This window comes from Protopterus annectens, chromosome 4.part0, assembly GCF_019279795.1.
Source record: "Protopterus annectens isolate FY-2018-M chromosome 4.part0, PAN1.0, whole genome shotgun sequence".
Taxonomy (NCBI): domain Eukaryota; kingdom Metazoa; phylum Chordata; order Ceratodontiformes; family Protopteridae; genus Protopterus; species Protopterus annectens.
The window spans coordinates 606,091,089-606,117,914 of record NC_056733.1 but is presented as its reverse complement, the minus strand read 5'-3'; the positions used below and the strand labels follow the sequence as shown (position 1 = coordinate 606,117,914).

Sequence of the window (26,826 nt, the reverse complement as noted above, 5' to 3'; positions counted from 1 at the left end):
TTTTTTGTCATCTTCGTTAAGACATTCATCAGCACTATTCCTTAAAGGATAAAAGGGAAAACTGAGAAAAATCAATCCCGATTATAGGAAACAGAATGTGGATAAACCCCAAATCTTATGATTTTCTATTATAATGACAACGCTTGGCAGCTCTGTTGTTATGGTAAGTATATTTTAATAGTTATAGTGCATAACTTCTGAATTTGGTGTAATTTGTTTCAAAGTATTTTTATATTCCTGTGTTTTGATAAAATTTAGAGAGCTCTGAGTTTCCTTGTAGTAGCTTCTGGTTATGGTGGTAAAACTCATTGGGGCTAGACTGTGCCTACATACATTATGAGTTCAGTCAGTCCTAACCACAAAATTATATCTAATTTATTACGGAAAATATTACTGGGGAGACTGTTCACAGAGTGAACTTTAATCGGCCCACCAAGCACTGTGAGGACAGTGACATTGAATCGTCATCTAGTGTTCTGGTGAGCTACTTCACTCAGCTTTTCTTCCTTTGATTGGAATATGTTTCACATTAACAGTATCTAAACTACTCATAGGAAATTACTGCTAGTTGTGTCCAGCTAGGTTAGATAGGCTAAGGTTAAAGGCAGCTCTTCAGTCACTGTGTTTGGGCCATAGCAAACCAGGTGTGAAATATCAGCTGTGAAGGGTGGAACTAATGGCAGGAGAGTGGAAGTAGGATCTAGGAGTGATGATTACATCTGGATTGGAACACGGGAGTGATGATTACATCTGGATTGGAACACGGGGGCAGAGTGAGAGAGCACTGGCAGCACCAAATATAATGCTAGATTGTTCCACAGGGGAATACATTCCAGAAGCAAATATATAATCCTTCTGCTCTGAAGGGCTTTGTTCAGGCCACTACTTGAGTACTACATGCACTTCTGGAGGCCATATAAGGAAAAAAATTCAGGCTGCTGTAAGGAACTCATTGGAAGGGGACCAAAAAGATACATGGGATGGTGGGAAGAAATAAGACCTGTGATACCCCACCACTGGCAACAGTAATCAAGGATCTTCAATCCTCACCACTAGCACCAGTGGGGGACGTACATTGGGAGGATGACAAGTACACATACAGTGTTTCCAGATGCAGCTGTCTGCATCAAGTGCAATTTCTCTTAATAGCACACAGAGACCACAGTCAGTCTGTGGTTGGTTTCTCCCTCTTTCTCCAGATCCCCAATAAGACTCCTCACTGGCACAGCTATAGAGTTGAGATCCCAGCTGGGTGATCAAGCCAAGACCTCCAGCTCCCTCTCTGTCCAGTCAGTGCTTTGTGTCCCTGCCCAAGTAGCTGACAAACACACTATGAGGTTTGATTTACACACACACTCACACACACACACACACACACACACACACCTGGGAAAGGGTGCTACAGGTTTACTAGCTATGCCCCCTTCTGCCCAGGCTACAAGGTAGTTGATCACTGCCACCAGCCATGTCCTAATCAGCTACTTTAAGGCTCTTAACAAAGGATGTCCAATCTTACTGTGTAATGTTACTATTAATCCAAATGATAGTTTGACCAAGAGCAAGGCTATTAGGAGTGGCCCATGGTGTCACCAAATAAATATCAGCCTCCGCTGAAAACAGGCTCTGTGGAACCTAGTCGGACTTTCCCGGTCAACAAATGATAAATAAATAAATAAAATAAGTACTCTCAGAACTTAAATATGTCTCACAAATATCAGCTACAATGAGAGGTTTAAATATATTTAATAATAAACAAGAAAAGAACAAGAAAATACTCAGTAAATAATCCCAGTTACATCAGAGTACAAAATCACAGGAAATATTTAAAACAACATTGCAGGGCAGTCTGAAATAAATAAAGAAAACATCTAAGCTATATTTCACTATATTCCTGACTGCATCTAAGAGAAATTTCTGTACCCTAGTTAACTTACCTCCAGAGCAACAAGGTAGATGTGGTGAATGGGTCTTCCAGCTGATGCCGTCAGGTCAAAGGCAAAATACAAAATGTCCAGTCTCTCATTCAAAGAGTTCTTAAATTAATAATTCAAATATTACTACTGTGATAGCTTGCAGCATGATATCACTTCATGTCATCTGACTATATCTGAGGTGAAAACTTCCACTGATGTAGCTAGTAGCATTCAACATCTACCTATGAAAATACACAAACAAGGACCCCTCCTAGATCTAAGACAGATCGTGGAAGTCATAAAACAGTAAACACTTCCACGGCAATACAAAAAACTTCTAGCTCTAGCCATTGTGTCTGCCACTGCACTGAAACTGAAAGACATCCCTTTACTATGTGATCATGAAGTAATTTAAATTTCAGATATTCTTCTGAAGTTAACTTCTTGTGTTTCAGTTTCAATTGTTAAAATATATGCATATAAACAGTCACAATAGTGCAGGTACATTCCTGTTCTATTCCAATAAGGCATACTGTGGTTGCATTTTAGCTAAGTACTTTACAAAATATCTCTTCTGTACCAGTAGTTTGATATACACATAACGTACAGTTCTAATACAGTTGTAACAGAAGCATATGAATCAAATTAATATTCACAAGTTTTTATTTACAAAATTCCAGCTAGCTGGGCTGGTAGTATCTCCTTTCGTGACAAGACCAAAAGCTATAGCTCTTGTAAACTGAAGTGAAAGGATGAGGGGATGATATGGTATTGGTCTCAAGATCACTTCATGCAGATGTAAACAGATCATTCTGAACAGGAAGAACAGACAGTGAACACGGGAGCACAAGCTGTATATTGGTGGGACTAGCTATTCCTTGGATCTTTGAAAGTACATTTTCACAGAGAAGGGTGTGACCCACAGAATCTACTGAAGCATTCAAGAAGGCATGGGACAATAGTAAGAGGGGAGGTAGAAGGTTAAACCATGTGAAGATCACTGAGTAGGCTTATTTTTTCATTTGTCTTAAAGCAGAAGGAATCCACTATTGGGGCATTTACAAGGGCGTGTAAATGTGGAAAAGGGGAAGGAGGTGGGTACTGAAGGGAGGTAGAATTTTAAACCACTTAAAAATAATGTACTTTTTGTCTTCTGTCATCAAGCAAATGCAATTTAATTGCATTTTTATAAACAGGTAGTGTGAACGTGACCCATGAAGATGATGTGTGTGCTTCTGGTATTAGGGTAATAAGTGCAATTTTGTTTCACAGACTAAATTTATCACTTGTGGTCAGCTTTTTTGTGTGTGTGTGTGTGTGTGTGTGTGTGTGTGTGTGTGTGTGTGTGTGTGTGTGTGTGTGTGTGTGTGTGTGACAAGTGAAAGCTTCTATTCCTGAGACCACTGCAATGATGTGGCTGCAGACAAATCCCCAGTCTGGATGGTGTCTTCATTGTTTCACATACTTCTGATATAAGAATGGCAACATATAAAGAAATGTGCTGGTGCTGTTTTAGATTTTACCTGCTTCAGAAATATTTTTAGATATGTTACATAAAACCTATTTATGTCAGTTGAGAAGCATTTCACACTTGTGGCATTGTTTTAAAATATGCTTGTACATTTATGTCAACATGCCCCGTATCCTTGTAATGGAAGTTATTCCTGCCTGCCTTTATAGGTTCATAGGTAGGTACTAGGCTATCGGCCCAAGGGCCTACATAAGCCTAGCCAACAAGGTTCCCTGGCTTATGCCACCCAAGAAAGTAATTTTCCTGTGCCACTGTCGAGCAGAGACACAGAAGTGATCCCCGGGGTGTATTTCCTATTTCCCATCCACTCATCAAGATTTTTCTTGAAGAGTGCTAATGAAGAACTTTGCTTGACATAGATGGGTAGCCTGTTCCAGAGTATGGGAAGTCTCTGGGACAGGAATCTATTCCTCCAGCATGTCCTGTTTATTGTGGTGACAAGGTTTAGGTCCCTAGATCGTGTAGCTCGGAGGGATTGGGATTTCTTTAGTTGTAGCATGTCCAACAGCTCTGGGTTTGACATAGCTTTATATGTTAGGCAGAGATCACCTCAGAGTAGGCAATATGCTACAGAGTAAAGCTGGAGTTTTTTGAGGCGGTCAGTGTGGGGCATTTGTTTGAGGTCAGTAATCCTCTCTGTGAGGTACTTCTGTGGCCTTTCCAGCTGCTGCAGATGTCTTGTGAGGTAAATTCCAAAAGGGGTGTTGTACTCTATAATGGGTCTAATGAGTGTCGAGTAGAGGGAAGCAATTACCTCTTTTTTCCTGGATAAGAACACTTTTATGATGAGATGTGCCACATAGAAGGACTTCCTGACTACTGTTGCGATGTAACTATCAAAGGAGAGACTACTGTCCACCTGGGTCTCAAGGTCTCTTATCACGCATTCGGTGTTAAGTAGATTGCTGCCTATGTGGTAGTTCATGGGTACAGAGTTTTTACTAAAGGGGATGACACTGCACTTTTTGCCATTGAGCTTGAGGCCATGGCTTTGACACCAGGCATCTGTCTCAGCGAGGCCCTTCTGTAGGATGTCCACATTATTTGGGGACTTGACTATGGCTCCTAGTTTGCAGTCATCTGCAAACTTCATTAGCCAGAGGCCTTCTGTGTTAGCCTGTACTTCAGAGAAGTAGATACTAAACAGGAGAGGTCCCAGGACGGAACCCTGTGGTACTCCACTTGTCACTGCTTTGAGGTCAAATTTGGAGTCTGCAACTTTTACACTGTGGGTTCTGTCAGTGAGCCATTTGGCAACCCATCTTGTGACGTAGGGATTTATACCTAGTTTAGTGAGTTTAGCTATAATTCCAGAATGGGGGATGGTGTCGAAAGCCTTGGTGAGGTCAAGATAGGCTGTGTGAACCACCTTACCCTCATCTATGGCTTTGGTGACTGCCTCAAAGAAGTCGATCAGGTTCAGGAGGCATGATCTGCCTTTCACAAACCCGAACTGGGTGGGATCCAGAGTTTGGAGGTTATCAATATCTTTGTTTATGAGTTCCATGATGATACGTTCCATGGCCTTGCAGACCAGGCTTATCAGGCTAATAGGTCGATAGTTCCTGGGATCAGTGGTGGCTTCCCCTTTGTGGAGTGGGATAACTGTTGCTGTGCGCCATTCAGTGGGCGCAAAGCCTGATGCAAGGCTATTATTGAACATGGTACTTAAGTGGGGAGCCAGTTCATTCTGAAGTTCTTGTAAAACGCAGCCTGGGATGTTGTCCGGTCCCATGAGTGCTGTGTTTTTGGCTTTAGAGAGTGCAGCTTTTACCTGCGTAGTTGTGATTACAGGGACTCTGCATTCTTCCTGTATAGATATGGGCCCTTTAGGGAGTGAGAGGGGGGTAAAGTTAGCACTGAACCTATCTGCCAGGATCTTGGCAATATCAGTTGGTTCTGTAATTTTCGTGCCTTTGTGCTGTAACTCAGAGCAGATCTGGGTGTTGCCATCAAGATTCTTAACATAGCTATTGGATGCTTTGTTGTTGTCCTTGGAATTAGTGGCGATTTAGTTTTCATAGCTAGCTTTGGAGGATCTTATAAGGGATCTCAGCTTCTTACTGAGGCTGACCAGGGAGCTCCTCGACTCATGGGATTTTACTCTCTTTTGCAACAGTTTCTCCCTTCTGTTGTACAGTTTGTTTATTGCAGGGGACCATCAGATTGGTTTCCTTTTTTTGGAGAATAACGTCTTGGTTCTGTGTGGGATAGCACGATCCATGCACTCGTGTAAGTGCTTATAGAGTGGATTTGGCATTTGTGTAGGATTCAGCAGTTATAACTGTATTGTCCATCTGTATGGGTGTCATGAAGTTCACCACTTCTGTCTTAAGAAGCATGAAGTTGGCTTTGGAGAAATTTTTTACTGTGGTTTCCTTAATGGGGGGTGGGGGCGGGATGTGGATATCAAGGGTGATTAGCTTATGGTCGGATCGGACCAACGAGGAGTTGACTTCAGGTGTGGAACACCGGTCACTCATGTTGGTAATGACTAGGTCTAGGATATTGTTGCCCCTAGTGGGGGTGTGGATAAGTTGATCTAGGGCATTGGAGTTTATGAATTCCAGAAAGCATTGAGCTAAGGAGTTGGTACATGAGTAGTTTTCCTAGTTAATGGTGGGGTAGTTGAAGTTGCCCATTATTAGGGTGTTTGGTTGAACCCTAATATTTTCCAGTACATCAAGAAAAGAGGAGTGGGAATCCTGGGGCATAATGGGGTATCTGTAGCAAGCTACAATTTGGATTGCAGTTTTGCCCAGAGTTAGTTGCACTTGGATAACCTCGGATGCATTATGCTGAGCAACTAGCCTGGAGGTGTGGATATCCTTAATGACTATGGACACACCTCCGCCTTTGGTGTTTCGGTCCAGTTACATGGCCGAAAAGTGTGGTATGAGTTATAGCCTGGTAGTGCAGGGGTGCTCTCTGGAGCCTTAAACCAGGTCTCAGTCGCTGCACAGATATCAATGTTCTCCATTTTAAGGAGTGCCTCGAGTGAGTGCATTTTGAGATTTAGACTTCTAGCATTGAGTAGCATTACCCTCAGTTTTTGCTTGCCTGATCCTGTTATGGTGGTGAATTTGTTATTTCCAGAATTTATAAACAATTGATGATTTATTCATTTTTTTTTACAGGTTCCTTCAGGACAGTTATAGCAAAGTATGTGCTTATGAATTAAACTCTTTAGCTAAAAGTTAGTTAGTCATTTGTGTAATACATTTGCTGATTTACTGTTAAGGGACTATTTTATTTTTATAAGCCATGATATATTAAACATTTACATTTTTTGCTGTTAGGTTGGTGACTTGCAGTATGCTTCTCCTGCTACTGTATCTCGATGTGGTATGGTATTTGTGGATCCCAAAAACCTACGATTTAAACCATTCTGGCAGAAATGGGTTAGAACAAGATCAAATAAGGTAGGGTAAATATTTTTACTGCAAGTGGAAATAGCTTTCACAGTTCTATTATGCAAATTTTCATTGTATTATTCACCAAAAGAAGAGTAGTGTTTAAATCTAAAATTAACTATTCAGATTTTTTAACATAAGGATATTGTAGAATGCTGCAGTCATTTAAGGCTTCTGTAGATTTTGGCTTTATTTGTCATTATGGCTGTAATGCAGCTTTTTTGTGTGGCTACTGCAGTATAAAATAATAATAATGAATTTCCAAATACGAACTTGCATTAGCATTCTTGAAGTAGCAGATGTGTGGTAACTGATTTAACCACTAATCCAATAACGATCTTTGTTAAAATAAATTAATGCTAACCATTAGTAGGCTATATGTTACAATGAGCATTCATCAGTATCTAATGGCTTTTTGCTCAGTATATATATGTTTTCTGGCAGTTAGAAACATTTTAACTGGATAACTTTCAGCTGGATGACATCTGTAATTAAGCGTGCTGTATTCATGAGGTGCTTTGAAGAAATGTTTGTAATTAATTGTTGGATTATCAGTGCTGTAAATTGCCTGCTACATTGTCAAGCTCTTACAGTTATATATGTGCTGCTAACTTTGGTGCTGTTTGATGTTTTAGTCCTAATGTGGAAACATGATATTTTTATGAGTCTGTCTCATTATGATTAAAGTACTGAAAAATTCATTTTTACTGATTTATGGTAGTCCAATGTGTTGACTCCTGTATTTGGGTAACTCAACTGTCCAATATGTCACAGTACAGCTGCTGTAGAGTTAGGGCTGTGTATAGCATTCTGTACTTTAAAGAGGCTCAGCACATCAAGTGTGAAAATAAGGGTCCATATTATAGCTTTGAATGTTATAATAGCGAACCCACTACATCGAAGGATAAAAATAGCGAAGCCCCGGAACATCGAAATCTTACCTAGGGCAAGAGTTTGGTGGGCCGTTCTGTGGTTTCGCTATTTCCTCCACTGTGGTGCGATAGTTACGGACCTTAGGGTTAGGGTCCTGTTTAAGGTAAGTGGATCGTTAGTAATATATGTATGGTGTAGTGTAGGGTTGGGTTTTGTTAACTGTATGTTGTTGTTTGTCTTTTTGGCTTTTCCCGGTTAGGGGTCACCACAGCATATATGTGTGTGTATTAATCAGTTTGTGTATAGTTTCATAGGGTATGTGTGCAATAGTTACGGACCTTAGGGTTAGGGTGTGGGTTAAGGTAAGTCAATAGTTAGTAATGTATGTATGGTGTAGTGTAGGGTTAGGTTTTGTTAACTGTATGTGTGTAGTTTATTTATTTTGGTGTGCTTGTGTTATGTGTATGTTTCTCGGAACAGCGAATCTTTTCCCTGGGAAAAAATGGCTATTCTGAGTGTTCGATGTTATCATAATTCGAAATTCCAAGTTTGAACTTGTGGTGTTTGATATTTTGAAATTTCGAATAAATGATATAGACCCTGAAACTGTCAGGCATACCTATACTTTTAACATTGAATTGTGGGGATATCTGTAAGTGTCTGCTGTTAAAAAAATTAATCTTTATCTTCTTCAGGGTAGTCACTATCTTCTTCTTTTTCTTTCAGCTCTTCCCATTAGGGGTTGCCACAGCGGATCATCTATTTCCATTTCTTCCTGTCCTCTGCATCTTGCTCTGTCACACCAACCACCTGCATGGCCGTAGTCACTATAATAGTAACTAACAAAATGTATAATTGCCAGCTGTCTGTTCTCCAGTGACCCAGTCAGAATGTCAGTTGTGTCTGCTAATAAGGACCAGTGTAGGTCTTGTGCCTTAAAAGGAGCTGATGCCTTTGGAGTTTGACTTTCATGTAAGAACACCTTGTGCTTCTCTTTCTGCAGTTATTTTTCTTTTCTGAGAAACCTATGGTCTTCTTTGGAAAAATGTCACTGTAACAGTAAATCAAATCATTTTGGTTTCTTTTTTAACAGCATCTTTATTGAATTGTCACTTCTGACAAAGACAAACTTGTATTTATATAAAAGTAATCAAACCCTATTAACAAGCTCACATTTATAAACATTATACATCGCATATATTGCTATATATCATATAAGCAAAGCAACATTACGTAAATTGTTCGATTCCTTCCTTTTCTTAAACCTTGTTCCTTCTCCAGAACATTTTTTGCATGTATTGTACTAATGATTTCCATCATTTTTTCTATGTAATTTACTCCATCCCTTTTCTAAGGATCCCACTTCTTGTTCTTTTGTCTCTGCCTCATTATTCACTACTTCGTATATAGTTGGTTCAGATTTTATTTTCCATTTTATCTAGTAATTGCATTTTTGGTAGCCACCAGACTTAAATTTAACAAGGCCTTAGTATGTCTAAGTAATTCAGATCCTGCATAGCAGCTCAAACATTTTTTCCTTAGTTACACTCATTTGCTCGCCCAGTATTCCAAGCAGAGTACACTGAAGGGATTTGTCTATCAGCTGATTACACTCTGAGAGGATATGCTCCCAGGTACTTCTTTCTTCTCCATTACACCTCCAACATTTTCCATCTACATTAGGAAATAAGGCAGGAATGGGATTTTGGATGCAGATCCTTAAGGGAAAAAAATAAATTATGTTCTCACCAGAACATTCCACCTTTGTTCATTTTCATTCGTTCCTCAACTGTTGGGTTCAGATCCCATCCTCAGATCTGACTTGGCCGATTCTTTCAGGTTGTAGGACACTGAAACTCTTGAGCTCCTCTCTTACCCATAATGCCTTACTCACCTAACATACTTCAGATCTCGTTTGCTGCCATTAGTCTATGGACATGTTCACTGTGTGCTCCTGAGCTTAGCAACTTTTTCTGTGATTTATAACTTATACCTTTATATCTGTATAGCTTCATAGCTTTATATTATGAAGTGCTTCCTCCCTTCCTATAAACTCACCTTGCCATATTTATAAAGCCTTCAGTCTTAGAGCCTTGACTGATAGGAAAAACAAGCTAATTTTAAGAGGTTTGCTCCCCTCTAAATCTGCTTCGACATCTACTGGGACTCAACCCCCCCCCCCCAAAAAAAAATGATGAGAAGAAAAAATCCCTTCATAAAGAATCTAGAAATCATTCACTAGATCCGACTACTTTATCAGCTCCATTATCCAAACCTCCCAGTAAAATGGCTAACGTTTTGGATCCTTCCTTTTTGGATTTGAAATTTCAGTCAGAGAAATCACCTTGGATCCAATCACTGCAGCTGGTTATGGATCTTGTCTCTTCTTGGCTCCCCTCCCCTTTCTTGGAACAGGCACTGAGACACCACTCCAGACCATCTTCTATAGCATCATCTATACAATCTTCCAAGAGTCTGACTGAAGTGGATGAGAACAAGATGATGAGGAAATTCCTTTCAATGCAGATTTAAATTGGGGTTCTTCTGACTCCAACCCCATCGGGTCCAGAGACCATTATTAGTAGTAATCCCCTGTTATTGGCTCCTTCTCTGATCTGACCATTAGAAGATTAGAAGATTTCAGAGTTGTCTGCATCATATTTGAAGATAGTGGTATCTTCCTCTCCAATGGCATCACTGAGTAGTCCATTGCCGAGCACTTTGGAGCCGGATGACACTCAGAGCCATAGCATTGGCATCAGATCCAGGGTATTGGAGTTGACTTCGAAGCTGTCAGAGCCATCTCTGCTCCTCCGAGCCTTGATACTAAATAGCTTGGCTCCGACTCCCTCCTCGAGTAGTCTACCTCCAGGGCGGAGGGGCCCTATGGTCTTTAAGGATGTGTTGTTGGAACTGTCTGTTTCCTTCTCTCTCTGAGGCATTCTGCATTCAAGTTATGGAGAGAGCTTTCTCTGTTTCAAGAGTTCGGACTTCTCGTCCCACTTCAGCTCAATGTACCAAACTCCATTTGATTCTGCATTTAGAGCCTCAACCAACTGTGCCACTGGGACAGCAAGCCCAAACTAGTCTCCAGAACATCCAGCAGGGTATACTGATCTCTTCTGATACTTCTCTGGAGCATTCCACTGAAGAAGCTCCCATAAAGAGAAATTGTAAAAGGAGGAACTTGGATTTTCCACAAAAATCTGTTACAGAAGATGCCAACTTTGATGAGGGGGAAGGATTCCCACGATCACTATCAAGATCACTATCTGATGATGTCTCGTTTGGAGACATCCTAGAACTCCTAAAACAAAGGGTGGTTGGTCCCCTGATAACCCTTCTCAAGAGGAGTCGGTATTCCTGGAAATTTTGGAAGTGGCCAGTCTACCTCTGGGGTTACTCTGCCCACCAATGAGCTCATTCATTTGGTCTCTTAATGGATGTGGAAGGAGCCTGATAGCATAGAGCTTATCCCTAAGAGACCAGATAGGAACCTGGCACCACTGAAGGATAGAAAATATTGGAGCAAGGGAGTACCAGTTAATGCCATGGTCATAGCGGCAGTCATGAAGATGGAAGTAGTGCAGTAAAGTTCCACTGTCCACCCCCCAACAGCAAATCTAGAGCACTGGACAGATTTAGGAAGTGAGTCTATGCTTCGACAACCCATAGCTATTCTCTCCCTTCTATCAATAATCCTTGAAAAATGTATACACTCTCAGCTGCTCAAATTTCTCATCCAAGAAAGCCTTCTGACACCTTCCCAACATGGTTTACATCCAAGCCATAGTATTGCTACTGCCCTCTTATCTTTCACACATACAGTTGCAGAAGCCCATGATAACAACAAACTTGTCTCTTGTCTATTCTTAAACCTCTCAAAAGCCTTTGACACAGTATCCCATTCAAAACTCTTAACAAAATTAGCTGATCTCAACCTCTCTACTTCAACCCTTGAATGGTTCCCCAGCTATCTCTCAAACAGACTGCAATCTGTCAGATGGTATGCCTCCTGCTCCCTCCTCCTACCCATCCATACTGCTGTCCCCCATCCTTGGACCCCTTCTATTTAGCATCTTCACTAATAACCTTCACACATCCTGCAGCCACTTCTCTCTTATTCAGTATGCAGATGAATCCACACTCATCTCCTCCTCCGAAAATATCTCTCAACTTCACACAGTCGTCCAAATTTCTTTCCTTTCTGTAGAAAGATGGCTCACTGAAAATCATCTCATTTTAAATCCTAAAAAGACCAAACTTCTACTTTTTCTTCCAAAATTACTCTATCATCTCAAATCTACCTTTATCATCTCATCACTAAATAAAACCATGATTAATGTAGAATCCCATATGAAGCTGTTTGGTATTATAATAGATAACCAATTCAAATTCGACCGCCACATCCTATAATCCCTCAAAAAAAAAAAAAAAACTAACCAAAAGTTGATTCTCCTTTGCAGGAGCAAAAAATTCCTTACTTTAAACTTTAGACTCTCTTTGACTCAAGCTTATCTACTTCCAAGCCTCCTCTATGTATCACCAATCCTCAACAACCTTCAGTCTATCGTAATCACCAAAATTGAACAGGTATACAACAAAATTGCAAGATTTACTGTGAACCAACCCCATACCTCTCACCACTGCTTTGCACTAAAGAACCTGCAGTGGCTACAATTCCCCCAGCAACTAAAACACCACCTAACACACTTCATACTCAACAAACCCTTAGCCTGCCCCTCCCTATCTAATGTTGTGACCTACTACACCCCTAGTAGTAGTGTGTAAAATCTGTACAGTCCCAACATCAACATCCATTGACATTCCAGATTCCAGTTTTGGAATTTGTTAAACAGGAACTGAACTGCTTGTTGAGACCACTTACATCGGAATCCAAGTCTCCCATTTTCCTTTCCAGCTCCAACACAGTCTGTAATTATGGACATCTCCGACTTTACTTGGCGGCATTGAATATTAGAGTAAAATTGCAGGATCTTTGGAACAAAAAGGACAGACCAAAACATATAAACATAAAACACATGTTGGCAGTCATATATCTCCTCAACACTCCAAATCATATATGGTCTCCTGGGCTGTTACAAGTGACTTACAGACAAGGTGGATCCAGATAGTACCCTCTGGCCAGACTTGCCATAATAGCCTGGGATATAGCAATCAACAAAGTTTCATTCTACAGACATCTTACATTCTGTCAGAACAAAATATTGTGGCAGACCAGCTAAGCAGGACCAGGACCAACCTTCAAGAATGGATATTGAATTGGGGGGGGGGTCTTCTATGATTTAATCTAGCTGTGAGAAACACCTCAGTTAATTCTTTTTGCCTTCATTCACAACAAACTGGCAAAATTCTGCACCTGGATTACTTCCAAATAGGCCAGGGAAACAGATGCATATTCTTTTCCTTGGACCAGAATGTTACTGTATGCTTTTCTACCCTTTCCACTGATATTCAAGGTTGCTCTAAAGATTCAGAAGGACCCTACAAAGATCATTGTGGTGACTCCCTCCTCAGTCAGGCAACAGTGGCTGTCTCTTTTTTTTGGAAATAGCCAAGAGCAATTACCACAAGCTTCCTCTCAGACCGAACATACTCACACAAGACAAGGGCCGCTTGATACAACCCAGCTTGAAACAAATTCAGCTAACTGCCTGGATGAAAATTGTAATACCTTTTAGGCACCTGTTTTCTGGGATGTGCAGCAGCTATCAAAGGAGGCAAGAAATCCTGCTACTAGGCAATTATATCTAATATATGATTTTCCAAGATGAGAACTAGGACCCTTTTAAGATTAGCATTTCTCAGTTTCTATAATATATGTGCGATTTATTATTCCCTGGCCTTTCTCACTCCTGTGTCAAGGTTCTTTTGTTGACCATTCCAGCATGTCTATCCATGCATTCTCCTCTTTCAATCCATTCCCATGTTAAAATGTTTTTGAAAAGGGTGTTACATATCAAGCCTCATAAAAACAGTTGCTCCTGCTTTGATCTTAACTTTGTTTCAGAAAATGTATCTCTTGTCCGATTTGAAACAGGTTATCAGGCTGATTTGAGGTTCTTAATTCATTTGTGCCTATAGCTGTGTTCCTGCATTCCTCCATCCAATTCCTGTAATGTTATGCCTAACAGCTGCAGTGTCCCTATCATGTCCATAATACCTTTGAACACCCCTTCAAATACATATGTGTTCCTCACTCATTCAATCAGATAAGCATGGACAACCATGATCGATAGGTTCTTTGATTGCGCATGTTTACTGTATGTAAAAATGGTGCACATTGTCATTAAGCAAAAAGAAAAAAAAACATTTTGCGGTACCTTTTCGATAACCTATCTAGTTGATCCACCAGCAACCAAGTAGGCATGTGCATTACTGTCTGTATACAACACCCACATGCTTGCTGTTGTCCACAGATGAAAACAATAATAAAATGAAGCATTTTATTTTTTTCCCCAAAACATGAAGAAGACCCCAGTCCTATGCATGCATTACTTGTGGTATAGGGTGTTGCCAGTTATTCTATCTGTATCTGCATAGACATTTGAAGTTACTGAAAGACTGTCCTGTGGTAGGTCAACCTTAGCTCATTTTCCACATATATAGTGTTTCCTTGAGAACTAACCCATTTTATAACTAAGTTTACTTTGAGACAAGTTAAACATCTCCATATCTTCTTTCTAGACTCTAAAAATGAGGGAGAAAGGATTCTTCATACTCTGGATGTCCACAGGCAAGTCAGATATTATGTTTGTTTTTCTTTCTTTTTTTTAAGAAAGTGGGGCTTTTATTACATCTTCCTTATCACCATACACTAATGTGCAAACCTCATGCCCAACTCACTGAATAACATCAGAGAACAGACAATCCAGAAGGTATTTACGGTTCTGGCTGGGAGCCAGTGAGTACCAGTACAGAGTACAGCCCCCAGGGTGTTCACAAAATGCATAGCAGTAGTAGCAGCTCACTTGAGACTGCAGGGATTCTTAGTGTTTCCATACTTAGATGTCTGGCGAATTACCATTCTGACCAAGCATCTACTAATAAGAGGAATGGTTGAGACAATCTGGACTTGTTCTCATCTGGGGATAACCATAAATTACACCAAGTCTCAGTTACAACCACCTGAAACATTGGAATTCATAGGAGCAGTGTTCAACACGTTATCTGTGACAGCTTCTCTTACTCTCTCAAGAGTGCAAACAATCAGATTCTAGATCAGTGTCAGCGGCCATAATTTTAGTTCCTCTAGAAAGATTTCATATGAGAATTCTTCATTGGTTACTAGCAACACAGTGATAGATTATTTATCAACGCATGTCAGCACAAATAAGAATCACTCAGGCATACAGGAGATGCCACTGGTGGTGGAGACAAACAGATCAGGTTCTACAAAGACATCCTTTCATCCTCCCTCAGCTCAAGGCTATAGTGATCACAGGCAATTCCCAGATTGGGTGGGGGGGGCACTTCCTGGGGAAAACAGTCCAAGGCACTTGGTCTTCCAAAGAAGCTAACACACATATCAGTATCTTGGAAATGAGAGCAATGCTTGTAGCTTTGCAAGCTTTCCAAGACGCTCTCCTTCTTGGGACAATTGCGATCCAGACAGACAACATGTTAGTAGTTTGGTACATCAACAAAAAGGGGGAACCAGATCTTACCCCTTGCGTCAAGAAGCTGTCAGAGTGTGGCAATGGGTGATTTCTTTCCATCCGCTTTCTGATTGCAACACATATTCTGAGGAAATCCAACTTGAGAGCAGACAAACAGAGTAGGTCAATTCTACTACCTCACAAGTGGACTCTCAACAGGAAAGTGACAGATATGATTTTTCTGTCAATGGGGCCAGCCTTGCTGTGATCTTTTTGCATTTCTCTGAAACAACAACTGCAGCAGCTTCTTTGCCCTGATCCCTCCACTGGAGGAATCACTGAGGGATGCTGTACTCTATGATTACCCCCCACCCCCACCCCGGTCTTCTCTATGTATACCCCCAACCCCTCCAGTTCCCAAATTTCTATAGAAAGCTTCCCAGTTGAAGAGTGAAGTCATCCTCATTGCACCATACCTTCCTTGACAGATTTGGTTCCCCTTCCTATGGTTTCATCTACTTTAGCCACCTTGGATTCTGGATCCGATTCCAGACCTCCTGTCTCACCCGACAGGCATGATTCAGCCGCATATCTCAAACATCAAGCTAACAGCAAGATTTCTCCAATTCCATTAATAGCCAGACCACTTATGCTCTCTTCCCCTGTCCATCACATACTTTTTATCTTCCCATAAGGCTTCTACAAGAAAACTGTACAGATGTAAATGGAAAAGGTTCATTTCTTTTGGGCACAGCAGAAACGCATTGACTCCTTCTCATCTTACAGTGTTCTTGAGTTTTTGGCAACAATCTATAATGAGATGTTCTAGCTGCTCATCAATTAGAGTTTAGTTGGCAGCAATTTCTAATTTTCATATTAGATTTGAGAATTCTCCCTTGGCTTCATCTAAGATGTGTAAAGCCTTTTTGAGAGGCACCCTCCTACTGAGACCTCCATATAAAGATCCTACTCCAGCACAGGATTTAAACTTGGTACTACAGTCCCTAATTCATTCTCCCTTTGAACTAGCAGCTAAGTGTGATCTTAAATTCCTGACCTGGAACACTATGTTTCTAGTGGCCATTACCTCTGCTAGGAGAATTTCAGAACTTCAAGCATTGTCCTTTAAACCTCTCTATTTGAGTTCTCGTAAATATAGAGAGATATATTTTGTTAGGATTTTTATAGTAGTTCTTTCTACTTTATGTAAAACAGCAAACAAGATCTGAGGTATGTCAGAGGTTGGTGTGTTATGGGTAAGGGAGGAGCTTGAGAGCTTTTTGGTGGCCACGAGCTAAAGTAAAGGCCAAGTTGGATCTAAGGGTCAGATCCAAACTCCATAGTCGAGGAAGAATGAAAATGGACAACACAGATGGAATATTATGGTAAGTACTTAACTTCTTTTTTTGTCTTTTCTTTCTCTTCTAGGTATCTATAGACTACCCACATGGCCTTGACTTCTTGCATACAAGAATTAATGTTTTTTTGGAACTCCCAATACCTGATCTGACTGTAGTCCAACTATAGCTTAAAGCTAACTGGAGGAAAACTATGTTTTCCATTTTGTAAAATGATGGAAAACCTAATTTTCCTATATGTGGGTGTGGCTGATATTCCACAACTAATACAATGTGGAAAATGCCCTTTACCACTTAAGATGAAGCAACTTCAAGAATGATTATTTAATTGCATGACACAAGAGAATGGAAAAGTGCTACAGTCTGCAAGAGAGTAGACTAGGTAGGGGCTGTGCCAGACTTTTTTTTTTTTTAATTTCTGGATATAGTCCTAGTTTGAGAAGACTAATTCTGTCAGGATAATTTTACCCAAATGAGTGTTAGTAAATCTTGTTTCAGCAAAATGACCCACAATTAATAATAAGTATTTTGGTGTTAACTTTAAAGGAACGGTTTCTGTGTTTTTACCCACACCAAATAAGAATGGTGCAGCAGTAGTGGTCCTGATGACAAGCATGAGTGCAAACCAACGTAGTAAAACCATCTTAAGATACTTTGTTCAGTTTTTCCCTAAAATCACTGAGGCTTAGCTGGCATTTCAGACAGATAGCTGGATATAATATTTTTTCAGCTTCTAGATGCTACCACATACCCTGGTACCAGATTATTTCATATTAGATGACTCGTAAGCATTGTTCCATGTCCTAGGCTTTGATTCAAGTCAGATGTTCTTCATTCCACATTGCTGCAGTCCTAACACTTGGGTAGTCCGCTGTCCCAGTCGGCCCGAATACCAAAGTATATGGCTGACGTCGGTCAAGGCGCATTAGTCTGACGTCAGGACGTCAGGGTACAAATGCGCATGACCGACGTCATATCCTCAGTCTTTTTTGCCGCATGGTCCGATGCAGAAGCAGTTTTGCGAGTGCAGGTTGGCGTTCTGAAATTTTCTGAAGTCGGAGTTTCAGACCGAATCAAAGTTGGCTAAGTACCCCGTTGGGGAATATTTTGGTTTTTTCTTGCCTCAGTATTTAACCGGATGTCAGAAAAAGTGAATAACTGTATTTCTTGTGGGAAACAGATACCTCATAGGGATTACCATACCTTGTGTATACCTTGTTTAGGGCCTGAGCACGACGTTGTTGGATGTCGCTCTTGTGCTAGATTTAACAAACACACTATAAAGAGAAGATTAGACTGTGCCAGGTTACTTTTTGGGAAGCGTTGTAATTATAAAATGCCGTCGGATGCTCCGACGCCCGCTTCGTCCAAAAAGCGCAAGGACAGAGCAGCAAAGCCTAGGTTGGAAGAACCGTCAGTCCCGGACGTCGGTTCTTTAGAAGGCTCAGTGGAGCCGGAGGTTCTGCCAGAAGTTTCTTTGGAGTCTCAGGGAGAGACTTTACTGTTACAAGATGTGTCCTCTCAGGAGGTAGGCCAGGCTGAAGGGGCTTCTCAGGTGGCTGTTCTCCCCTCTCTTCCTAAGGTGGTTAGGCCCTCCCCTTCTGTTTCCAAGGCTTCTTTGAGAGGCAGGCCAGGTTTAACTTCAGTGGGGGTCTCTCCTAGTTCTTCAGGATCTTTGCCTAAGAAACATATGCTTAAAATGGCAGAAGATTTGATTACTATGATTAGAGGTTCTATGCCCCCTCCTGAAAAGAGGCCTAGGGTGGAACCTGAGCTTGAGAGTTTTGAGCAGTGTTCGGAGGCTTCTGAGTCTTCGGCTGAAGACTTGCAGGAGTTTCCTCCTTATTCTGATTCTGATGTGGATGATTCTACTCCTTCGGCTTCTCCTCCTGAGGATTTTTCTTTTTCAGAGACTCTTCATTCCATGAGGGAGCATTTTAAATGGGAAGGACAAGATTTCTCTGATTCCAGGAAGAGGCTTAGGGAATTTTTGTTTTTACCCCAGCATAGGCCTTTAGCTATACCTCCTGTTCTGGATGTGGTGGAAGATGTTTTTGCAGAGGCTTCCCTGAACCCTGATTCTTTGCCTCCTGCCCCAGTTAAACCAGATAGGTATTATAGGGTGCCTGAAGCTCATAAGTATCTTTTTAAGAGTCCTAGGGCAGACCCAGAAACTGTTTCTCAGGGGCCTAAAGGTGTTAATGCTTCTGTTGTTAAAAATCCTGTTCCTCCTGATAAGGAGGCAAGGACTTTGGATAGATGGGGAAAGAAGGTGTATACTTCTTCCACTTTAGCCATGAGGGCTTTGAATTGCCAGTTTCACATGTTAAAATATCAAAATTATCTCCTTTCACAATTGAAGTCTAAGGTGGATGCTCTGGCGGAAGGTATTGAGTGTAAAGAGTTGCAGGATTTAGTTCATGTGTCTGAACAGGTGGGTAAGCATTCCTTGCAATGTGGTTTTGATGCTGTGCAGGCCTCTTCGAGGGTGGCTGCCACTGGTTCTGTTCTTCGTAGGCACGCCTGGCTGAGGGATCAGAATTTAGCTGAGCATGTTAAGACAAGGATTTTGGATGCTCCGTTGCAGTCTGACGTGTTGTTTGGTTCACCTGTGGAAGCAGTTTTAAAGAAAATGGAGGACAAGGCTAAGTCTATGCAGACTGTTAAAGATTTTTTGCAGGTTCAGCCTCCGAAGTTTAGTAGAAATTGGCCTACTAAGGGATGGACATATCCTGCTTATGATTCCCAGTCTAGGGGTAGGTCTAGACGTGGTAGGGGCAGAGCTCAAGGTTCTTTTAGGCCTAGAACAGGGAGTTCACCTGCTCAGTCTTCTGGTGAGGGCAGGGGTCAGTCCTTTCGTAAACAGACCCAATGACCTGCCTTTTCAGCTGCCAGTGCTTTCTCGTCTGGCAGCACCTTTGGGAGGAAGGCTGGCACTTTTCAAAGAAAATTGGAATTTAATTACCCAAGACAAATGGGTATTGGATATCATTCACCACGGTTACAGGTTTTATTTCCATACCTTGCCTCCTTTCAAAGGCATGCCAGACATTCCTCCTCTACAAAGAAAAGAGGCTCACAAGCAAATTTCTCTGTTACTCCAAATAGGGGCCATTCAGCCGGTTCCTGTACCAGAAAGGGGCCTAGGATTTTATTCTCGCCTGTTCCTAGTACCAAAGAAGGGGAACACGTGGAGACCAATTTTGGATTTATCTATCCTCAACACTTATCTGGACATTCCCAAGTTCAAAATGTTGACGTTACAACAGCTTTTACCTCTGCTGGGCAAAGATCACTGGATGGTAACTTTAGATCTCAAGGAGGCTTACCTTCATGTACCTATCAGACTAAGTTGCAGGAAGTATCTGCGTTTTCGAGCTGGGAATTCCCATTATCAGTTCTCTGCATTGCCCTTTGGCTTATCTACTGCGCCCAGAGTATTCACAAAGGTTCTGGCTCCAGTGATAGCTTACTTCAGGCTAAAAGGAATACAAATCTATCCTTACTTGGACGACTGCCTGATTCTGGCTCAAGAAAAGGAAGACCTTTACAGCATTTGGAATATGTGATAGCAGTGCTAAGATGCCTGGGGTATTCTGTGAACGAAATAAAGTCCAGTCTAGTACCCTCTCAAGACATGTGCTTTCTGGGTGTGAGACTGAATACAGCAACCCAGATGGCCTTTTAACCCCGGACAAACAAAAGAATCTTTCCCTTTACTTCCATCAACTATCTCTTCAGTCCGGGCTGACTGCAAGGACAGTCCTTCAAGCCTTAGGGTTCATGGCATCTTGTATTCTGGTGCTTCCCAATGCCAAACTGCATATGAGGAAGCTGCAATGGTATCTCAAAATGTATGGACACAGCACTGCCAGGATTTGGACACTGTCATTCAAATAATACCTTGCATTCAAAAGGAATTTTTGTGGTGGGCTCAGGAATGTCACCTAAACAAGGGACTCTCTGTGACCCGGCCAGAGGCGAGTCAGATTCTAACGACAGATGCCTCAGACATAGCTTGGGAGCTCATCTGAATGGAAAGTGGATACAAGACAAGTGGCCTGCCAGACTACAGCATCTACATATCAACATGAAGGAGATGTTAGCAGTCCAGTTTGCATTAATGGCTTTCAAGGAGTTACTTCTTCCAGGGCAGGTGTTGATTCTAACAGACAACACAACTGTCATGTGGTACATCAACAAACAAGGGGAACACATTCTTACCCTCTATGCAGGCAAGCAATGATTTTATGGGAGACTGCGCTCAGCTTGCAACTAACTCTTCAGGCAAGGTTTCTGCCGGGAGCACAGAACTCCTTAGCAGATGTGTTAAGCAGACAAATCATGGATCCCCACGAGTGGAAACTGGATCTTCATGTATTTCGGAAATTGACAGTGTCATGGGGAACTCCAGACATAGATCTGTTCGCTTCTCCACTAAACCACCAGCTGCCAAAGTTTTGCACGAAAAGGTTTCATCACACGGCTTGGAAAGTGGATGCTCTTTCTTTCAGTTGGAAAAATCTTCATGTGTATGCCTTTCCACCTCTGCCTCTTCTCCCAAAGGTACTCCTAAAGGTCAGACAAGACAAGCCAAGGATGATTTTAATAGCTCCAGATTGGCCTCGGCAACACTGGTACCCATTACTGAGGAGTCTGGTAAGGAAGCCTCCATGGCCTTTACCTTTGATTCCACACCTGTTGTCTCAGAGGGACGGTCATCTACTCAATGTCAAGCTTCACTCTCTTCATCTAACAGCCTGGCATATTCTATTTTGAAACACAGCAGGTCTCAACTTCCTCAACAAGTTTTAAATGTGATTATGGAAGCCAGAAGACCTAGTACAAGGAAAGTGTACGCAGAAAAATGGAAGAGATTTTTATTTTGGAGTGCAGCAAAGAATTTGGAGGTTTCTGAGCCTAATTTGAGTGTGGCTCTTCAATATTTTACTGAGTTATTGGACAAAGGTTTGTCTTTCTCTTCCATTAAGATTCATGCTGCAGCAATTTCAGCTCACTATGATTGTGACCCACCATTGTTTTCTCATCCTTTGTTCAAGCAATTTCTTAGAGGGGCAAAGAATATAAGACCCCCACGTAGAGCTCCTACTCCTGCTTGGGATCTCAATTTTGTGTTGGAGAAACTTACTTTACAACCTTTTGAGCCTGCGGCTACTGCTGAATTGAAATACTTGTCATGGAAGACTGCTTTTTTGTTGGCCATTACTTCTGCAAGAAGGGTTTCTGAATTGCAGGCCCTTATGGCGGTTGAGCCTTTTGATTTTCCATAAGGATAGGGTATCATTATGTACTAATCCTTCCTTTATGCCTAAGGTGGTTTCTAGTGTGGCTTTAAACCAAACTATTCATTTGCCTACTTTTTATGCAGATCCCCAAAATAAGGGGAAAAGATTTTGCACACTTTAGATGTACACAGGCAGTTGCGTTATTATTTAAGCAGGACTAAGGATTTTAGGCAGTCTCAGCAGTTGTTTGTTTCTTTTGCTTTGAGTTCTCAGGGCAAGCCTGTGTCAAAACAAACTATTTCTAAGTGGATTGGGTTTTGCATTACATTTTGTTATTCCCATCATGGCAAGGAGATTCCAGCTGGGATTAGGCCTCATTCCACTAGGGCTACTGCCACTTCAACGGCATTTCTAAGGGGGGTGGCAACTAAGGATATTTTGGAGGCAGCTACTTGGAGTTCAGTGCATACTTTCTCTAAGCATTACCACCTTCCTCTCTACTCTAAATCTAGGGCTGGTTTTGCCACAGCTATTTTGCAAGGCATGTTGACAGCTCCTGCTTCTTTATGATTTGCCGGCCTCCCTTACCTCTGCTTTGGGATTCTACCCAAGTGTTAGGACTGCAGCAATGTGGAATGAAGAACATAGTACAGTTTTGTACCTACCATAAATGTAGATGTTCGAAGATCCACATTGCTGCAGTCCAATCCCTCCTTCCCCTCTGTGTTTAGGGGTGGTTGTGTGGGTGGGGTTATACTCTTGTAAATTTGTATATATTGTACATATATTTGGTGCAGGAGTGTTTGGTGTTTTTTGGTTTTGGCCTTATCTTTTTAGGGTCTTCTGACATCTGGGGCAAGAAAAGACTGAGGATATGACGTTGGTCATGCGCATTTGTACCCTGACGTCCTGACGTCAGACTAATGCGCGTTGACCGACGTCAGCCATATACTTTGGTATTCGGGCCGACTGGGACAGCGGACTACCCAAGTGTTAGGACTGCAGCAATGTGGATCTTCGAACATCTACATTTATGGTAGGTACAAAACTGTACTTTATTGAGCATTGGATTCCTGCATCTAACCTTAGAGTTACAATCTGAACTGAGTGCATAAGGTATTGGAACTAAATTCTGGTAGATGCTCTATATACTGAATCTAATTTGAATAATTAGAAGTGCAATTGCAGCAGTTTTATTTTAATTGTTTTTAATAACCTTAACCACACTGTAAACAGTGGAGAACTGAAATAATGTTCAATTTACCATGTGAGAAAAATGTAATTATGATTATGTTTTATATGCAGGAACCAGCTGAACTAAATCGTTTGTTTGAAAAATATGTACCTCAGTGTATAGAAATGATTTTGGAGGGCATTGTAGATGGCAGACAAGGAGAAAAGTTAAAAACCATTGTTCCACAAATAGATTTGAATATGGTAAGTGTATGGGCTATACATATATATCCCACTTATTTGCATTGAATGTGTAGTATTGTTTCATTCATTCACTGTTACTTGACATATTTGCATATTCTTGATTAATTGGAATTACCCTGATTTATATACAGATCTTGGGCTCCTATCTATTAATACTGGTAATTTTTTACATTCATAGATTCGTATTGTTTACAAAGCAGAGTCATTCCATGGACCACAGTCACTTTGCCACTACCCACTCTCTCTCCTGCCTCTTTGAAGGGAAAACAAGTTAGACATAGATTGAATTTATGGGTGCCTTTCCAATTGGGGTTTGCCTTAAGGGAAACAAGGACGTCACTCTGTTTTATATGCAATGGAAGATTATTCCAGAGATGGGGAAGTTTTAAGTAATTAATGTATCCCTCCAGATTGTCTTATACCAATAACCCACGGCTGGGTGTGGGTAATGCTGGATTTAGCCATGGTTGGTGTGGTTTCATCACGAGAGCGAACTGACTTTATTTAAGGTAAAAAATGACTTACTTTTCTCAAATAATGTCCTTGAATAATGGCACCATAATGTTCTTCCACTTTGTTTTTGTGTCCTGGGGCTTTTTTGATGTACTGCACATGCATATAGGGTTTACAAGCCCACGCTTATGCAGTACATCAGTGCTTTGAAATGGAAGGAAGGGAGAAAGCAAGCTCTCCATTGTTTCTCTCTCTCTTTCTTTTTTTTTTTTTTGTATAATGTATCAAATCAGGACACTTTGGAGGTACGAGAGAGATGGGGTGGAGAAAATACAAGGAAAGTCAGGTACATTTCTTTAGTTTTGAATAACGTACCTAATAGTCCTAGTATTTTCTCTGTCCCATCTCTCTCATACCTTTGAACTGTCCAGATTTCAAATTTCATTTTTATTTATTTATTTATTTGCAGTTAAGAAAAGTTAGAAAGTTATAGCATGTAACTGGACTTTTTTCTATTGGTATATACATGATTTACAATGGGTATGTTGGTTGGGCTGACCAATCAGCGTCCTCGTTTTTGAATGTTAATGGCCAATAATATTTATTAACTGATGAAAGTTCAAGTGTAGGTCGAGTATCTGTATAGCTGTTTGTTTTCTGGAGATGTAGGAGATCAAGGACGTTTAGGTCCTTAGCACAGAATGCTAGATGTGAATCACATTGCAGGCATATGTAAGCAACATAATATAGAGATAAAGCTTCCAGATAGTCTTAGTAACTGAGACTCTTTAATCTGGTGATCTTTTTAGTTAAGAACCTCTAGAGACTTTCTAGCTGCATGATATGTTTGGAACGATACATATTAAAATAGTCTATACTTGGTCTCAGCAGGCAAAAGTGTAGAGGAACAATAACTTCTTTTCACCTGGATGAGATACTTTTAGTTAATAATTGGGCTAGATAAAATAATATCTTGATTGCTGTTGCTATAGAGTAGTCAATGTATACAGAGTTGTCTTACTGAAATCTCTGAATATAATATCACTGTGAAATAGGTGTTGTCAATATTGTTAGCTGTTGTCAATATTTGTTTAACAAAGGTGACTGTGCTGCACTACTGTGGATTTAGTTTAATCCTGTTTCTAATAATCACTGATTTGCAACACAATAGATTCTGTGTGAATGACAGCACCTATTATGCAGTTATTGGCATATTCTGTTGACCATATGCCTTGGTTACTGGTTTGGAGAATCAAGAAGTAGATACCAAGCAGAAGAGATCCCAGTAATGAGCCCTGAGGAATACCAGTAGTCAACTTTTTGCTTTCTTAACTGGCATTTGTTACTTTAACTATGTGGGCTCTAACTGTCAGTCAGTTTGTTATCTATAATACAGCATAAGAGTGCACATTTTGTTATTTTTCAGCATGGGGAATAGTGGCAAAGGCCTTGGCCATACCAGATACACTGTATGAACCACATGGCTAAAATGAGCAGCTTCAATGATTTTCTCAGAGACGTTTACCAGATTAAGTAGATGCAGTCTGCCTTTGACATAACCAGATTGTTGCAGGTCTATAAAAATAAGAATATCCATCACTAAAAAATGTTTATCATTGAATCACTGCTGTAGTAGTCTAGGCTATATAGGATATATCCTGTATATATAAATAATGTATATATTTGTGTGAGTTATTACTCCTGGCTATTAACTTTCAGACTTTTGCTGATCTTTTTGATAGAGTCTTTAATGTGGATATATTTAGATAAATTATATGCCTCAATTATTATTTTTTATTGTAGAGTTTATTAAAGCTGACATTCTACCATGGTGTTTATGTTTATTTTTCCTGATACATAATGTGGACTGCTTGGTTTATTCTGCTGTTTAGATGGGAGTAATATTAATTGGTATAAGTGGCAGCTGAGGCAACAAGGGGCTGAAAATCTTAAAGTTGAAATTTTGGAAGCTCGTCATATAGTTTTAGTAGGGTTGTCTTTTTAAAACACTTGAATTCAGAAGAGTTCATTTAGTGATAAATACCTTAAAGAGGAAGATTACTAATATGCAGTATTTGTATAAATGAGTTAACATTTACTAGGGCTAAGAATTTGTGGATGTACCCAAACTTTGTGATATAGTGATCCAGTTAATTGATGGATAGTTAAAATCACCCACCAGAAATGTATTTTTATTTATGGATAGGTCCTTAAATCTTTTGTTGTCTTCTCCAGACACATAAGGTGATATATGGCATGCTATGAATTGATAATTTACTTTGCTTAGAATAATTTGAATTTCAGTAAGTTCTGTTTGTGAGTCATGGGGAATATCTCTCTACATATAGTTGGGTCTCTATCTGACAAATATTGATGCTCTTCTGCAGTTTCTAGCAGGTCTGAATGCATTGATAGGCTCTGAAATATGGGAAAGAGGGACTGCAAGAGCCTTGAGATCCTACAATTTATTATTAAGACTTCTGGTAGGCAACCGTGATATGTTCTGGATTAAAATTTATTGCAAATCTTTTTATGTTGGAAGGTCCAGAAATTAGATTTTGCTTAAAAGGTTATCTTCTTTTAAATTATGCTTTTCTTCCCAAACTTGCACTGTATTCTGCCTCTGGTCAGTTTTATGCACCTAGTTAATAAAGTAAATTAATAATCTGGCAACCTCAAACATACATATACACTAGGATTCAGAGAATTCTTCTCTGCCTGTGCTTATCAGCTAATGTGGATTGCTCAGTTAGCTCAATGGGCAAAAATTCTGAATCAGGGAATAGTAAAATCTTATATCATTAGCAGGTTATTGCAATGGCTCTGAATCAAACACTGCACTGTCAGACCTGACTGTGGTGGTCCTCTTGCGGCCCATGCATTGAGTTAATAAACACATATGAACATGCATTCAGATACACTATCAGACATGTACAATCATTCACAAACAAATGCACCTCACACTTTTTGTCACTTATGAAAA

The 26,826-nt window shown here is 40.5% G+C and overlaps 1 protein-coding gene across 1 annotated transcript in view; it reads left to right on the top strand.

The window, feature by feature from the left end:
* The window catches only part of DNAH10 (dynein axonemal heavy chain 10), a 5,879,077-nt gene that overhangs the window by 3,482,192 nt on the left and 2,370,059 nt on the right, over positions 1-26,826 (top strand). The window contains exons 42-43 of the mRNA XM_044069759.1: positions 6,744-6,866; positions 23,259-23,390. Coding sequence (XP_043925694.1) covers positions 6,744-6,866; positions 23,259-23,390 — 255 coding nt within the window. The remainder of the gene's footprint in view (positions 1-6,743; positions 6,867-23,258; positions 23,391-26,826) is intronic.